Source organism: Macaca nemestrina, chromosome 9 (genome assembly GCF_043159975.1).
Source record: "Macaca nemestrina isolate mMacNem1 chromosome 9, mMacNem.hap1, whole genome shotgun sequence".
In the NCBI taxonomy this organism is placed as follows: Eukaryota; Metazoa; Chordata; class Mammalia; order Primates; family Cercopithecidae; genus Macaca; species Macaca nemestrina.
The window spans coordinates 7,067,666-7,085,558 of NC_092133.1; the positions used below are offsets into that span (position 1 = coordinate 7,067,666).

The 17,893-nt window shown below is 43.1% G+C and overlaps 1 protein-coding gene across 4 annotated transcripts in view; it reads left to right on the forward strand.

Moving 5' to 3' along the window:
• The first annotated feature begins 281 nt into the window (after positions 1–281).
• Positions 282–17,893, forward strand: part of C9H10orf90 (chromosome 9 C10orf90 homolog) — a 238,172-nt gene continuing 220,560 nt past the window's right edge. For 2 of the 4 annotated variants that reach the window (XM_071068927.1, XM_071068929.1), the window contains exon 1: positions 289–1,110. In XM_071068927.1, coding sequence (XP_070925028.1) covers positions 871–1,110 — 240 coding nt within the window. In that variant the 5' untranslated portion in view covers positions 289–870. Of the gene's footprint in view, positions 1,111–17,893 lie in introns of all 4 variants that reach the window. The other 2 variants (XM_071068930.1, XM_071068928.1) reach the window with 2 other exon arrangements.

Genomic DNA, 17,893 nt, shown 5'->3' on the forward strand with positions numbered 1-17,893 from the left:
TTGGGTAGAGAACGTGCAACTGTACTTTCAAAATGATGCCTAACGTGACTCTATTCCGTGCTGTTGTTGTCTCACTGTTTTGCTCACCAGAGTCTAACAATAACCCTGTGAGTGGCAGACGGGGTATTTTCATTCCAGTTTTCCTCCTGGTAAACTGAGGCTCAGGGTGGCGAGGGAACTTCCCATGGTTGACCCAGGACCAGAGCCCCCTTCTAGGCGAGTGGACTCCACCCCCAAGCCCCCACGTGACATGCTGTTTTTCTGATGGCCTCTTACAGCCGTTGCTGCTTCTGTGCTGGGAGTTCTCTTTTTCGCTTGAATGTGTTTCTTCTCCAGGGCTGAGGACGCTCTTTGTATTGGTCGGCAGCCTGCACTTGTTCCTTTCAGTCCTGGCAAGTAAAAGCAGGAATTCTAAAAAGCAATGATGGTTCCTCTTGGTTCCTTTGTATAGAGCCCTGTAAATAATTTATTTGGATTTGAGAGGATAGAGACTAGCAAACATATTGAATCTCTCAGTAACTGGGTGAATTCTGTGTTCAAAGTTTCAAGGCAGTGGAAAGAAAAATACTTCTTTGAAATCAGAGAAGACTTTGAGTGACCCGAGAGCTCAGGCGTGAGGCTGGAAACAGACCACAACAAGAAGTTTTTTCTTTTTTGGCATGTAAAGGTCACCCTTGAGGTTCCCACATCCACATCCTTCACAAATGTAGCTGGGATATTGAGACGACTAGCTCTGGAGTTGGAAAACCCTGGGACAGGTCCGAGCTGGGGCACTGCCCAAGTCCCTCCTGTTGCACTCAATACCTGGGTTAAACAAAGAAAATTGTGTTTGCCAGTCTCGCTAGCTAAAGTCACAAGATTCCGAGTATCATGCGGCACTCTGGAATTCCTACAAAAACTCATCAGCAGGGGTATGCTGCCTGCTATGCAGAAACGGCCGTGCATCGGACTTTCCAGATAAAAACATTTAGTACAGAGTTGAAAAACCATGTGATGGTCATGGATTTTGTGAAGAGTAACTGGTTTCCCTCCCAGAGAAGAGCCAAAGTTTGTATCATCCATATGTGTCAAGGCTTGAAGACGGCTGAGCAGACAGCCAGCAGATATGAGGTACGGCTGAGCCTGGGTGGGTGAGTGGGTACACACTTGACTCAGAGAGAGATGGACTTGTTGCTCCTCAGACAGTTCAGGTGTTTTATCTGGTCTAACAAATTAATCATATGTGTTTGTAGACTTCCCTAAGGGATTTGGAAAAACCTTCATTTCTGAATTTATTTTAGTTTTTGAAATACGGGGGAAGGAGAAAGCATATTGGATGAAGGTAATTTACGATGACACATGTCTGCATTTACAAACGTTTAATGGTGCTCCAAAGACTACTGAGTTGGGTAATTTGTATCCATGTTTAGAAACTACAGCATGTTTCTCTGAGTTAAATATTCTTAGCTCTGTATGTTTGCAATCACCTGTGTTTAAAAGCAAATTCCTGTTTGTTTCCTGTTGTGTTTTGCAGGAGAATATGTATGACATGTTTTCATTGAGTTAAAATAGGATGATTCAAGTTAGGCCAGTAAGAATGGTCTTTTATTTTTGAGAGCAAGCTCTAATTTTCAAGCAGAGACAACTTTGTAAAAAAAAAAAAAAAAAAAGAGAGAGAGAGAGAACTTTAGAGATTTAAAATGTCAAAGTGAGATAAACACCTTACTCTGAAACATATTTGTATTCTGCAACTAGTATCAGCCGCAAGCAGTAGTTATCATTTCAGGAAGTAAACACGCATGAAATCTGATCGGCTCTTTATTGTACATGGAATAAATTATGAACGACATTGTAATTGACTCCCATATAGCTCATTTACCCATCTCTTTTGATAGATGTAACATGCAAATTGCTAATGCCTTATGAAAAGGTAACCTTTCTGAATATTGATGCTGTTATTAGGAAAGCCTTCCCATGAATACTGGCAAATACGCCAGGTCTTTTGTTCCCCAGACTGGGCAGAAGGAAGCCAGCACAATGTGGAAGGAACAGGTTTTGCAAGGTTCAAGGCTGGCTTCTTCCAGTTCCAGCCCTGGGAGTGTGAATTTCCTCGTTCACAACAGAGATGTAAAGGCCACAGAAATAATGGTGCTAATTAAATTCAGTCATAGTTGTTCATTACTCCATTGCCCAATCAACCAGAGCAAAAGGTGTGCAATTAGAATATAATTGAAAGAAATCAGAGATGTCATTATTCACAAGTAATTAATCAGATGGGGACAGAATTTTATCATTGCATAATTTTCATTGAGGTTATTTTCCAGTCCTCCAGAGAGAGAAAAACTTGTTGAATTACATTATCATGCATCTTACAAAAGTGTTCATGGCTTCATTTTAAACCCTGTGCAGCGAACAGTAGATCTGGGATTCTCATTTTCTTCATATGTAAAACTTCACTTATTCCTAGAGCCACACTAAATAAAACAATGTGAAAAAAGTACATCTTTTTAGGAGGGTACAAAAAACTTCAAATATGTGACAGTCACAGCTACATTTTTTTCAGGGCCCAATGCCCTGCTACTATTGACAGCTAACAACTGAGCCACCAATGTTCAAATGAATGCCAGATCCAAGCCTCCACCCACAATCAGTCTGATGGGCTGGATGGGCCTCACTGTGTCCGACTCCAGAAGTTGTCCAGGAAGGGCCTGCCTCCTTGGCTCAAGGGCGGGCCAAGTTTGAAAACCATCAGATGGGATTTGCACCCCCTGTCCCTCTGAACTTCAGGCTCTGCTCTTGATTTTTGGTAGCAAACATTTCCGATTTTAAAATATTCCACATCCATTAAACTATTCTTCATGTTGTTCCCACCAGGACACCTCAGCATTATTTAGATTAGGAAATTTAGGAAGAAGGAAACTTCCTTACTCAATTTCCCAAGCTGTACTGATGAGAGACCCCAATTAGCAACTTCTGGATTCTGCCTTTGGACTTGGCCCCATGACTCTTTCTCTTCTATCAGCTCCAAGGCCATCGATTAACCTGCCCCGGGTTTTGACCATAAAGTACTCAATGGGCTGACAAATGAGCAAGGTCTCTGGGATGAACTCTCAATGCACAAAGGTGCTAGATTAAAGAAACTGGCTGGTTATCTGGCAAAAGTGAGTTTTGGAGATTTTATTTCTGTAAAAACCTTATGGATTTCAAGTTCTTCCCATGAGGTCCTGCAAATCTGCTTGATTTTAGTGTAAAACCTACAGACTCAAATTTTTCCAAAACCATGGGCTTAGTCCTGAGCTGTCTTAATGATTGGAGAACCCACCTCTCACCTGCTGAACTCCAGCCCAGGGATGATCCAGCCACACGCATACCCTTACATAGACTTCCTTCTAATAGCAAGAAGGAGCAGAGCCTGCTGTGCTGAAAGTAACCAGGATTGGAAGCAGGTGATGGTGAGGGGTGCTGAAGGTCCCTGGGTTCATATTTTCAAAGCCTTGATGTCTGCACACTCAAAAAATGCCCCAAACTCTGAGAAATACAGTGTGTTAAGGGCATGTCTCCCCCTGCATATGTTTTTGATGAATTTCAGACATCAATGTAGCCATAACTGGAGGATGGGATGAGCCCATATTGAAGCTCTACCTTCTGTCGACATGGCAAGCAGGGACACTTTCTGAGACTCTATGCAGCAGAGCTTGAATGGTTTTGCCAACCTGGGAAGGGAGACCTCATAGAATTCAGTGATGTGCTCATATCTCCTAAGGTGTGAATGTAGTGGGCATCTCCTAATTGATTGTGGAGACCTTTCTGATGGTAGGTGTAGGCTGAGATGCATCAGCCAAGGCTCACCCATCTGTCCTCTGATAGGTGACAGTTTCTAATGCCTTTAATCGTTAGATGAACCAAAGAAAGATTATGTATTTGGAAATCACTATTTGGCCATGCCTCCCAATATTTTTCAAAATCTCCATCATCATTTCCATCTCCCTTTTCTATTCATTCTTTTAAAATTTTGGGTTTAGCCAGCTGGGCACAGTGGCTCACACCTGTAATCCCAGCACTTTGGGAGGCCAAGGTGGGCAGATCACGAGGTCAGGAGATCAAGATCATCCTGGCTAACACGGTGAAACCCCGTCTCTACTACAAATACAAAAAATTAGCCGGGCGTGGAGGTGGATGCCTGTAGTCCCAGCTACTCAGGAGGCTGGGGCAGGAGAATGGCATGAACCTGGGAGGCAGAGCTTGAAATGAGCTGAGATCGTGCCACTGCACTCCAACCAGGGCGACAGAGCAATACGCCATCTCAAAAACAAAACAAAACAAAACAAATTGTGTTTAGCCAGTAGTGCTCAATTCATAGTGAATTTTTTTTTTTTTTTTTTTTTGAGACTGAGTCTCACACTGTTGCCTGGGGTTGGAGTGCAGTGGCACGATCTTGGCTCACTGCAACCTCTGCCTCCCGGGTTCAAATGATTGTCCTGACTCAGCCTCCTGAGTACCTGGGATTACAGGTGCACGCCACCATGCCTGGCTAATTTTGTTGCATTTTTAGTAGAGACGGGGTTTCACCTTGTTGGTCAGGCTGGTCTTGAACTCCTGACCTCATGATCCACCTGCCTTGGCCTCCCAAAGTGCTGGGATTGCAGGTGTGAGCCACCGTGCCCGGGCTCATAGTGAACTCTTTAAAGAACTGCATACGCCTCTGGCAAAGTCATGGCTGTTGTGATTCAGTGGGCCCAGGGCAGCATGAAGGTATTGGCAATGACAAACAAGGAAGAACACTTACCAGGCGACTCCTTTCATCTCCCATGTCCCTCCTCATGTCTGCACTTTCCTCTACCTTCTCGAGCTGTTCTAAGGTCCTTGTTTGCTCATTTGATCAGCATCTGTTATTTCTGCATCATTTCTAGTGATTGATTTTCCTTCTGATTACAGGTCATGCTTCTTTGCACACTAGGTAATTTTTTTTTATTATTATACTTTATGTTCTAGGGTACATGTGCACAATGTGCAGGTTTGTTACATATGTATACATGTGCCATGTTGGTGTGCTACACCCATTAACTCATCATTTACATTGGGTATATCTCTTAATGCTATCCCTCACCCCTTCCCCCACCCCACAACAGGCCCCGGTGTGTGATTTCAGCTTCCTGTGTCCAGGTGTTTTCACTGTTCAGTTCCCACCTATGAGTGAGAACATGTGGTGTTTGGTTTTCTGTTCTTGCGATAGTTTGCTGAGAATGATGGTTTCCAGCTGCATCCATGTCCCTACAAAGGACACGAACTCATCCTTTTTTATGGCTGCATAGTATTCCATGGTGTATATGTGCCACATTTTCTTAATCCAGTCTGTCATTGATGGACATTTGGGTTGGTTCCAAGTCTTTGCTATTGTGAATAGTGCCGTAGTAAACATATGTGTGCATGTGTCTCACTAGGTAATTTTAAAATTGAATTTTGGACACTGAATTTTACATTGTTTGGTGTTTGATTTTGTTACGTTTAAGTTATTTGAAAACAGCTTGACCCTTTTGAGGCTTACTTTTTGGATTTGTTTGGGCTTGTTGAAATGTCCGTGGGGATATTTGGTAATGTCTGGAGACAGTTTGGTTGTGACAACCTTGGGGAAAGTGCTACTGGTGTCTAATGGGTAGAGGCCAGAGATGCTGCTAATATTCTACAATGCACAGGACAGTGCCACCTTCCACCCTGTAACAAAGAATTACCTGGCTGAAAATGTCCATGGTGTTGAGGCCGAGAAACCCTGATGTGGGCTAATTTAGTCCCAGTGTTACAACGTGACCCTCCTGAGGACTCTACCTGATGTCTCGTGTGTGACAAGGTGTTTGTACCTTGGCTGGCGGGAACCTAAATTGCTTCCAAGTAGGTCCTGAATGATGTGACCTACCACTTTCTGGAAGTTATTTTCTTGGTTTCAGGTATTTTTCTCTTGGGCAGGTGCAGATCAGTATTCAGGCAAAGACCTGGGAGGTCCCTTGCAGGCTGCTGGAACTCTCCTTTGCAGTTCTCCTCTTCCCAAATTCCAGCTACATCGGCCTCTCTAATTTCCTTCTCTACCTCCTCCACTCAGCAAAGACCCCAGGCTCAGCTGAGTTTCCCCTCCCAAGCTGCAACCTGGACACGGCCTCCAGGTGGGGACAATTGTAGGACTCACCTCTCAGGGGTAATAGTGCTACACTGCTTATTGTGCAATGTCTGGAAGTCGTTGTTTCCTAGCTGTTGTCTGGTTACTCTGTCATGGCTGGAAGAAGAAGTCTCCCAGAGCGGTTTCAATATCCCACTATAGTTTGGAAACTTAGCTCTGGGCTTTGCTGAATGTTTTCAAGTGGTTGGAGTACACCGTTTGGTCTTGTAAAATAAAAGCACTCAAGTTTTAAGTATTTGGGCTTCAAGAGAATTTGATTCAGGAAATAAAGAGGTCACTGAGACCAAACAGGAGGTAAAGCGAACATTTCCTTTCTTCTCACAGTTATCAAAAGGTGCAAAACAATTTTCCCTGTTTCCAGACCAAGTTGAAGAGCTTAGCCAGATCAAAGCCTTTGGAGTCTCACCTTTCCCCCTGAAGTCCTGGCCTCCAAGCATTATTTTTGCTGGGATGTGCTCGTGGCTCTGACTGCAGTGAAGACTCTACCTCCAGCCTGAGGAGGGCTGAGAAAAGGCTGTTTAACAAAGGGCAATAAAGATTTTCATGAGCTCCGCCACTCCGCCAACAGGCTGGGAGCCCCTGCCTCATTCCTGTGCCTTGCCTGCTGTCTGGTGGGTGCTTGGGCTCCTCCTTGAAGCCTCAGCTCAGCCTCCACTGACAATGGCTGATGGCCTCCATTCAAACGCAGACATGAGAAGCCCAAGAACTGAGAGGGAAATGAAATGGCTGTGCTTGGGTCTCAATGCTGCCCTCTCACCATATTCTTCCAGCCCTCCCTGCACCTGGCAACTGGAGCTGCCTGTCACAGGGCAAGGTCCTAAAGAGGTGTGAGGAGTCAGAAGTCTGAAGTCGGTTTTGTTGCATCAGGAGGCAGATCTGGTGAGTGAGGTCTCCAATCTTGCTACAATGGACAGTATTTAACGAGAGGTCAAGTGTGAGTTGACCCATGGCATTGGAAGCTAAAGCTTGTAAGATCTATCTGACATCATTTTAGTCAATTTCCACCAGGGAATTGGGAACTTGTAGGGAGACCACATCCACATTTCAGCCAAACCGAGGGAGAGAAGAGACAGCAGATGAAAGGTGGTAGTGTGGTTAGGAGAAAGAGCACTGGGTTGAGACTGTCTGGGCTCTTGCCAGCTGAGTGATCTTGGCAATTTTCTTGTTCTCTTTGAGCCTAGTTTTCTCATCTGTGTTCATATGAACAATGATAATATCTGCCTTATAGGGTTGCTGGGGGCATTAAAAGAGAGAACCTATATAAAGGGTTAAGTCTTGGGGCTAGCATGGAGGCTGTACCACATGAAAGTGACACAGAGCCGTGGCACCAAGACGTGGCCCCTGGGTGCAGGCCAATTGTAACCAGTGCTTTATGGGTGCTGCTGCTTTGTAAGCCGTCTTGTTTAAGTTGGGGCAAAACACTTCCCTTCCCTCCTTCCCCACACTCAAAATGTCAGGTCACAGGGACTTATGACCTTCTATATTCTTGGCTCAGGGTAACCCCATCCCCCAAGCAATTTAGAAATTAGTCATCAAATTGGCCAGGAGCTAAAATGCACAGTTTTCATTCAGAGCACGCCCACTCCTGGGACCAGCTGCAAATTCCATCACCGACAAGAGACTCTTGAGAGTGTGAGTTCATCCACACCTGACTCCCTCACGATAAAGCTAGGGTTAAGGCAGAAAGCATTAATGAGGCATTTTTGACATAAAATGGACCTCCCTAGGAACAAGGATCTAAATGAGGTTTTGCCATCTTATGGAAGATTGCATGGCCCCTGCACCTTAGTGTATTTTAGAATCCTTAGAACATTCTAAGAATTCAGACCCCTGGGTTCTGGGAGGGGTGGCTTCCAGAAATCTATGTTTTTAAATAGAGAACTTGGTGGTTCTGTTGCAGTTCTGAAACCATGATCTGCAAGTTCTAGACCATTATTTTCCAACTGCATGAACCCCAAAGAAAGTCACAAAAAGGCCAGTGGAATTGTCCTTGTTAAGAAAACTAGTGTGTGGAAGGGCAGGGAGTGGGGGCAGATGTGAGTCAGAGAGGAGAGTGTGGAAGCCAGGACCACTGTGTGCAAGGAGAGCTGAGAGATGGAGATGGAACAAAAGAGGCTGGTGTCAGCTGATTCCTGAATTGCCTCATTGAAGCTCACAACAGCTGTGTGAGACACATGAGGCCTATTTTTCCAAAGAGAAAATTCTGTGAGGCCAGAGACATGGTGCAGGCTGCACAGTGACACAGTTAAGAGCGGCGGAAGGAGGATTCCATCTAGGTTACGTCTTCTTCTACAGATTGTACTTCTCACGTGGTGCTGGGGGAGGCAGCACATCTCCTGAGAACGACAGCTGGAACCCGGGGAGGTTCAGAGCTAACTACAGAGAAAGTCAACTACACCAGAATGAAGTGGTTAGGGGCAGTCATCGTGCCCCTCTAAACTGGGGGCCCTTTCTCTTTCTTTCTGATTGAGACATTTGTCCACCCACAGCTTTCTCACTGAGAACCTCCTTACAGCTCTGAGGACCACACGTGTTCTTACCACCCTCTGTAGTTGCCACCCTGGGTCCTCTTCCTCCTCTACTGGAGCAGATGGATTAAAGAGGAGACACTTGAGCTTGCTCTTGTAACAAATACGTATTAAGGACCTACCCTGTGACAGGAACTGTGGTAGGTGCTGGGGACATAGAGGTCAAAAAGGCTTATCATCTGATTGAGGAGGCACCCATCCCAGTGATGCCAGGCCAGGGTGTCTACACAGAGTTGTGGATCCAGAGAACTCAGCGAGACTGCACGGAGGAGACCTTTGGGCACATTCTTTACGGAAGAGTGGGCGGTTTCCAGGCGTGGCGGGACAGAGAGAGTATAGGCAATTGGGGAAGGGGAGGACATTTCAGGCAGAAGGAATGGCAATTTCTGGATGGGGGCACGGGAAGGGAAAACCTAAGCAGAACCCAGTAGTCTCTCTCAGCTGAAGAGACACAGGGTGTGACTGTAATTTGCAAGGCACACTTCTTGAGAGGAAGGAGGTAGGCAAAAAAAAAAAAAAAAAAAAAAAAAAAAAAAAAGAATTCCAGAAGTTTGCATCGGGCCCTCTTGAGTCTGGCTGAAAATTAATCTGTGCTGTGTAGGGAGAAAGTCTCTATGACCAGACAGAAAACCGGCAAGGAAAGAACATCTTACTGGGGAGCTGTGAGATGAGCACTTCTCAGCACTACCTCAGAGCCATGTATCATTCAGGTCCCTCACCACTTGGAATGTAGAGACCACACTGAATACAGGAAAATCACATAGAGCCCCGAGGAGGGTCATGTCTTAGTAGTGTGGCTAAACTAGCCTCAGTAAAGGCTACCCTAGATCCATCCATAGTAATTTTAAAACCAGTTGTTGAAATAATCAAGCCATTCCTCAAGTGGTTTAGTTGGCAAACAAAGTTAAAACTTTTTTTTTTTTTTTTTTTTTTTTTTAACAAGACTGCAACAAAATCCAGCAAGCAATAATATAAAATTTACAATGTCTGGCATCCAATCAAAATTACTAAACTTTCAAAGAATCCAGAGCATATGACTCATAACCAAGATAATGCTAGTTAGTAAAAACAGATTCATTAATGATGCAAATGAGAGAATTCACAAGCAATGATCTATTAAAAGGCTATTACAGATATTATAATTATATTGTTTTCCCTTTAAATTCAAGAATTTAAGAAAAGATATCACCGTAATGGGGCAAGAAATGGATTATTTTTTAAAAAAGAACTTGCTAAGAAAAAAATGACACTATCTAAAATGGAAATTTTACTGGATAGGATTAACAGCAGATTAGATGCTGCAGAAGAAAAGATCAATGAACTTTCCAAAATGAAGACAAGAGAGAAAAATTTAAAAAAAGAAGAGAGAGCCAGAGTGAGATTTGGAGAGGGAGACACGGCAAAAGAGAGAGCACAGTAAGATCTATCTGACATCATTTTGGTCAGTTTCCACCAGGGAACTGGGAACTTGTGGGGAAACCATATCCACATTTCAGTCAAACCAAACCAAGGGAGAGAAGAGATGGCAGATGAAAGGTGGTGGTGTGGTTAAGAGAACAAGCACTGGATTGAGACTGTCTGGGCTCTTGCTAGCTGAGTGACCTTGACAGTTTTCTTGTTCTCTTTGAGCCTAGTTTTCTCATCTGTGTTCATATGAACTATGATAATATCTGCCTTATAGGGTTGCTGGGGGCATTAAAAGAGATAACCTATATAGAGGATTGAGCCGTGGAATTGGCAAGGAGGTTGTTCCCCATGACAATGAGTTGTTGTTGTTGTCCAAGTTTCAACATACATTTTCCCGCCGTCTCCACCTCTATCACAGAGCCATGGCAAAAAGATGTGGCCCTTGGGTGCAGGCAAATTGTAACTAGCACTTTATGGATGCTGCTCCTGTGACCTGGAGGATGATATCAAGAAGCCCAACACACATGTGATTAGATACACAGAAAGAATGGGCGGGGAGGAGTGAGGAGAAAAAAGATTTGAAGAAATAATGGCTAAAAGTTTTCCAAGTTAATGACATTTGTATCAAGCATATAATAGCAGAAGCCAGATTCTCAAGGTTGTCCCATGCCACATTAAGTGTTTCCAAAATGATGGTCCACAGGGTTGTCAGTAGGGGTTCTCCAGTCCAAAGGAAATGACCACCATGTACAAATTAACTGAAGCAGCTAGCTGCTGTACTTATGACTGAGATGATACCAATTTAGGGTAGGATCACATATTGTGTCTGTTATGATTGGCTATTAGTAAAACGAAAAAAATCTGGCAGACACAATCTGTATTTATTTTTTATTGTTGCCTAACTAATTATTACATATATAGCAGCTTAAAACAATGCCATTGATTATTTGTAGATCAGAAGTTCTGGCTTCTCTGATTAGGATCTCTTCAGGTTGAATCACGGTGTCACTGAGACTGTGATCTCTGAGGCTCGGGGGTCCTCTTCTACGATCACTGGTTCTTGGCAGAATTCAGTTCCTTGTGGCTACAGGACTGAAGTCCCCATTTTCTTACAGCTGTTAGCCAGAGATCATTCTCAGCTTTTAGAGGACTGCCTCAGGTCACTGTCTGAGGCTCTAGCTGTGGGCAGCTCACAATATGTTGTTTGTTTCTTCAAGGCCAGAAGGAGAATCTCTGCTACTTTGACTCTCTCTGACTTCTATAAAAGGCTCATCTGATTAGGTCAGGTCCATCTTATGTAATCTCCCTTTTGATTGACTCAATGTCAACTGATTAGTAACCTTAATTACATCTGTAAAACCCAACCCTTTTGCCGTATAATGTAACTTAATCATGGACGTGATTGCCCATCATATTCATAGGATCTTTTCACCATCAAAGAGAGGGGAACATATAGGGCATGTACACCAAGAGGAATCTTAAAAACCATCTGAGTATTTAGCCTGCCACATTCTATTTTAAATTTTTGCATCTGTGGAGTAAAGGAAATAGAAGGAGCCCTTGGGATTGAAAGCACATAGGCTGGAGTCTCTGGGAGCTCCATGAGGCAAAGTGCACATAATCTGCTCTAGCTCACCATGTGCCCCTGGCACAGGTCAGTTCTCAGTAGATATTTGTGGGATGAATTATGAATGAAGAAATGAATAACCAGAAGTGCATGCAGTATGTTTTAGATGAGCACCTGAGGCCAGAGTGAATGATGGTTGACTACTTAGTGCATGTAAGAGATCTTCCTTGATTCAATACTTACATTAGTCTCTATTACAGATTCACTCATTTTTCAGTGATCACAGATGGACAGACAGATGGACAAACAGGTAACAGCTCTAGTTTGTCCAAATGAAGCTAAAAATGAAGGTCACTTGTTTGAGCAATGTTTTCATTAATCCAATTCCAAAAAGTGAAATTATTTAACTTCCTCTCTGTGAGTCTAATTTATATCTCTTCTCCATCTAGAAAGGACTTTGAGACAGCCCTAAAAATGAGTATCTTGGAAAATATCCCAAATTTAGGAATAATAACATATTAGAAAAACAAACAGGGCTGAAGACAAATGGGAGAAATATTTTCTCAAAGTAAACAACGCATTGCTTGCTATTTTATGCAGGAAACCACCTCCCAGCAGAGTGGCCAGCAGCCAGGAGCAAGTACATTGGCAACCCAGGGCCTGTGTCAGGGCCCAGATGCCTCTGATTCAGTCCTCAATTTACAGAAAGTTCACAGATCCCCTTATTTTAGCTGCAGATGCACTCAACTTTTCACTAATGCTGTCTAGACACTGCCGGCTTCTCAGTGCGTGGCTCTAGGTTGGCTGCCTCATATTGCACTAGTTTTCAAGGCAACCTGTTTGGTGATGATGTTCTGGGTGAGCTGTGTGAAAGGGACTTGGCTACTGGATATGCAGAGAGGCTCAGAAGTGAATGGGAGATGCCGTGTGCTTACCTCCTCACCGCTGATTGGAAGTAGGAAAGCTCTGTAGTTCCCAGCGCATGCAGCCACTGTGCTAGCTGTCAGATACACAGGAAAAGCAACCGTGAAGACTCTGTGGAGCAGCTCCACAACCTGAACTCAGGTTCAGCCTCTGCAATCTGGAGGAAGCTTGCAAAATGAAAATCTGATCCCCTTGTTTTAAAACTAGGGAAAGGGCTAGGAGCAATGGCTCCCGCTTGTGATCCCAGCATTTTGGGAGGCTGAGGTGGGAGGATCATTTGAGCCCATTCAAGAACAGCCTGGGCAACAGAGTGAGACCCATTGCAATCAATCAATCAATCAATCAATCCATGAAAACCAAGGAAAATTATCAGCAATGGTACTAAAATATAAATCATTCTCATCCTATTCTGTAGTCTTTCTCTTGACTTTTTTACAGTGTTTTAAATTTGCTATTTATGTTGGTCTAAGTACAAATTAAAATGTTATTATCACAAATTTTACTTTTCAGCTTTACATTGTGCAATGACAGTTTTAACACAAATTCAAAACCATGTAGCTCACAGGTAGACTCACCAAAATGACACAGTTCATGTTTTTTGTAGCTCATAGGTGCATATATGTATTTCATTCAAACCAGAATGATGGAAGTGCTGCAAACATCAACTCAACTGTTTGTAATTTCATTGCTTCATATAATTTTACCAGTACTCTCTGCCCTTTGGCCTGCTGATGACTGAAGAAAGACTATAAGGAAAGGAACTAGGGTTGCCCTGTCTTTCTCTTCCTTCTGTGTCATCATTTCAGCATATAAGTGGCTGGCTATACAGGGAAGTAGCATGAGTAAGAGAGATTTTGATAGGGCTACTGGTCACTCGTGTTTTTCAGAACATCATTACCTTCTTTCTGCCTTTGAAGTCAATCTGGTTCCAATGGGAAGTGGGACCTCATGGCTGTTGGCATTTCAACGTCCTTGTTCTGGGACAGAATGCACTCACCTTGTATTCACTGTGTATCTTCCTGAACTCCCACACCCAGACTTTGTAGGTTCACCCAAAGTTTGTGAATGAGGATCACCTTATGTCAATGGGGTGGTGAGGGAGTGCACGTGCCTCCTCTGCCCCCAGCATGCCCCATGGTCCTGTTGGCTGTCACTTACAAAACACAAGTTCAAAGACAAAGTATTGGCAGCTGGGTGCAGGAGCTCACGCCTATAATCCTAGCACACTGGGAGGCCGAGGCAGGCAGATCACCTGAGGTCAGGAGTTCCTGATCAACATGGAGAAACCCTGTCTCTACTAAAAATACAAAAATTAGTTGGGCATGGTGGCACACACCTGTAATCCCAGCTACTCAGGAGGCTGAGGCAGGAGAATCATTTGAACCCAGGAGGCGGAGGTTGCGATGAACCGAGATGGGGCCATTGCACTCTAGCCTGGGCAACAAGAGCGAAACTCTGTCTCAAAAAAAAAAAAAAAAAAAAGACAAAGTATTAAAATATTCAAGTTGGTGATACCAAAAGCACAGGTCCACAAAAGAAAAAAAATTGATCAATTGGACTTCATCCAAATTGAATATTGAGTGCATTAAAGGACACTCAATGGAGTGAAAAGGCAGCCCACCTTTGGATGAACTGTGAGGATGTGGTGCCAAATGAAATAATGCAACACACAGGGACAAACATTGTTGTACTCTGCTTTTATGAAGAACCCGGAATTGTCAAATTCACAAAAACAAAATGTAAAATAGAGCTCCCAGGGGCTGGGAGGAGGAGGAATGGGGAATTATCATTTAATAGGTACAGAGATTCTGTTCAGGATGATAAAAAAGTTCTGGAGATGGTTTGTGGTGATGGTAGTACAACATCGTGAACGTGCTTAGTTGTGAACTTGAAAATGATTTAAATGGTTAATTTTATGTTGTGTATATTTTACCACAATTAAAAAAAAATTCAAAATAGTGACATTAAACTGAGCACGTGGCAATTCAGTGTACTGGCCCCTATGCAGATTCACAGGTCTCACACCCATGAAGCTGGCCCTGCACTTACCTGTGTTTACAGAACACGAAGTATGAATGCCTAGGACAGTTGTTAGTTGCAGGTTCTTTCGTTAGACAGTGAGATCCCTGAGGTCAGGGTGCATGTCCTATTTCCCGTACTAGTTATATGTTTGTTGAATTGAAATTCTAAGCTAAATGGAAGCTTATTCACAATATATTTGTTAAAAATCAGCCTTATTAAAACATAATTGACATACATGATTACTCATACGTTTTTGAAGCATACAGTTCATTTTGTTGTGACAAATGGATACAGTTGAACACCAGCACCAAATTGTGACATAGGCCATTTCCACAAGCCAAAAAGTCTCCTGTGCCCTTTGTACTCAATGCCTTTCCCAGCCCAGTCCCTGGCAGTCGCCCGTCTGCTCTCTATAGCTATAGTGTTGCCTGTTCTGAAATGTCTTGTAGCTGAAATCCTAAAGTACGTAGTATTGCATGGCCGTGATAAATTTCGGTTACAACTTCTAGCATCTTAATTAAAGAAATGATGTTCTACTGAGGTAGCAGAGGAGCAAGGGCTTGGCCTTGATCAGGTGAACTTGGATATGAATCCCGACTCTTCCATTCATTAACTCTTCCATTTTTCATGGACTCTCAGTTGCCTCAGTGTCAGTCGCCTCATATGTAAAATGGAGTTACCAAGAGTACCTTCCTCTTGTGCTGCTTTGAGGCTTGTAAGTTGTGTATGACAAGCACTTAGGGAAACCCTTGGCTCATAATAAGAGCCCAAAAAGTCATTGATCACATCATTATTGATGTTATTATTAATAACATTTCTTTGCCTTTAGAATGGGATTACAGTAGTGCCTTCCTTTGGGAGTTGCCATGGAGATTACATAATGCCTGTGAAGCATTTAGAATGGTGCCTGGCCCTTGGTAAGCACTCCATGGTGTGGCTGCTATGATTTTTCTGTTATAAAGCCATTAAGGACCAAATTTTGCTAGCGTTCAATAAGCAGAAGTTATCACTTCCCCTAATTCTGAGAAGGTGTGAAAGTCAGCCACAAAAAGCACTCCTTTTACATTACTTTCTGTCAGTCTGGGTGAAAAAAAATCACAGAAATCAATCACCAGTGTAAAATATACCAAATCTGAAGGCCTTTCCCCCCCGCAGGCCCAGGACAGGCGTGTCATCAAACAGGTGAGCCAGGGAGCTGGAAATGCCTTTGTTCTTCTTGTTTTTTGTTTTGTTTTGTTTTGTTTTGTTTTGTCTCTGTTGCTTTGAAAGAAGAAAGACAATTGAGTTAAAAGTTAAAGGGTCAAGTGGGCTATTGAATTCTCAGAATTTTCTGAGGTGTTCCAAAGTCAGAGTAACTTCAGTGTATTTGATTTCAAAGTATTTCCAACTGTTCAGGACTCTAATTGGGGGAAAGCAGGAAGTGGTGGTAAACAATTCCTGGAGAAAGACGTTTCCACATGGAATGAGAAATGGACTCAGTTCTAGAATCATCAGCTCACATTGTCAAGTACAGCTCATTCTATTGCGCTTTCCTTTATTGTAATTTGCAGATATCACGTACTTTACAAGTTGAAGGTTTGTGGCAGTTGTATTGGGCAAGTCTAGCTGTGCTGTTTTTCCAAAAGCACGTGCTCACTGGATGTCTCTGTGCCACATTGAAATTCTCTCAATATTTCAAACTTTTTCATTATTATATCTGTTATGGTCATCTGTGATCAATGATCTTTCATATTACTATTTTTTTTTTTTTGAGACAGTCTTGCTCTGTCGCCAGGCTGGAGTGCAGTGGCACGATCTCAGCCCACTGCAACCTCCGTCTCCCGGGTTCAAGCGATTCCCCTACCTCAGCCTCCCCAGTAGCTGGGACTACAGGCACGTGCCACCGTGCCCAGCTAATTTTTTGTATTTTAGTAGAGACGGGGTTTCACTGTGTTGGCCAGGATGGTCTCGATCTCCTGACCTCATGATCCACCCACCTCAGCCTCCCAAAGTGCTGGGATTACAGGCGTGAGCCACCGCGCCTGGGCTCATATTACTATTGTAATTGTCTTGAGGTGCCACAAATTGCACCCAGAAAAGATGCCAAACTTAATCAAGAAACTGCTCCAACAGCAATTTTTTCCCTCACCTCTCAAGTGCTACCTACTTCCTGAGCTACAAAAGTATGAAAATTAGGCTAATTAAGCCTACAATGGCCTCTGAGTGTAAAAGTGAAAGGAAGCGTTCACGTCTCTTGCTTTAAATCAAAAGCTAGAAATGATTATGCCTAGAAATGATTAGTGTAGAAATGATTAAGCTTAGTGAGGAAGACATGTCAACAGCCCAGTCAGGCTGAAAGCCAGGCCTCTTGCACCAAACAGTTAGTCAAGTTGTGGATGCAAAGGAAAAAAATTCTTGAAGGAAATTAAAAGTGCTACTCCAGTGAACACACAAATGATAAGAAAGTAAAACAGCTTTATTGCTGATATGGAGAAAGTTTGAGTGGTCTGGATAGAAGATCAATCCAGCCACAACATTCCCTTAAGCCAAAGCCTAATCCAGCCATAATTCTATGAAGGCTGAGAGAGGTGAGGAAGATACAGAAAAGAAGTGTGAAGCTAGCAGAGGTTGGTTTATGAGGTTTAAAGAAATAAGCTGTCTCTGTAATATCAAAGTGCACGGTGAAGCAGCAAACGCTGATGTAGAAGCTGCTGCAAGTTATCCAAAAAATAACTGATGAAGGTGGATAAACAACAGATTTTCAATGGAGACTAAACAGCCTTCTACTGGAAGACGATGCCTTCTAGGACTTTCATAGTTAGGGAGGTAAAGTTAATGCCTGGCTTCACAGGACAGGCTGACTCTCTTATTAGGGATAATGAAGTTGGTGACTTAAGTTGAAGCCAATGCTCATTTCCCATTGTGAACATCCGAGGACCGTTAAGAATAATGCTGAACCTACTCTGTCTGTGCTCTATAAATGGAAGAACAAAGCCTGCATAACAGCAAAGCTATTTACAGCATAGTTTATTGACTGTTTTAAGCCCACTGTTAAGACCTGCTGCTTAGAAAAAAAAAAAAAAAAAAGATTCCTTTCAAAATATTACTGTTCATTGACAATGTACCTGGTCACCCAAGAGCTCTAATGGAAATGTACAAGAAGATTAATGTTGTTTTCATGTTTAACACAGCATCCATTTTGCAGCCCATAGATCAAGAAGTAATTTCAACATTCAAGCCTTATTATTTCAGAAATACATTTCCTAAGGCTATAGCTGCCATAGAGAGTGATTCTGCTGATGAATCTGAGCAAAGCAA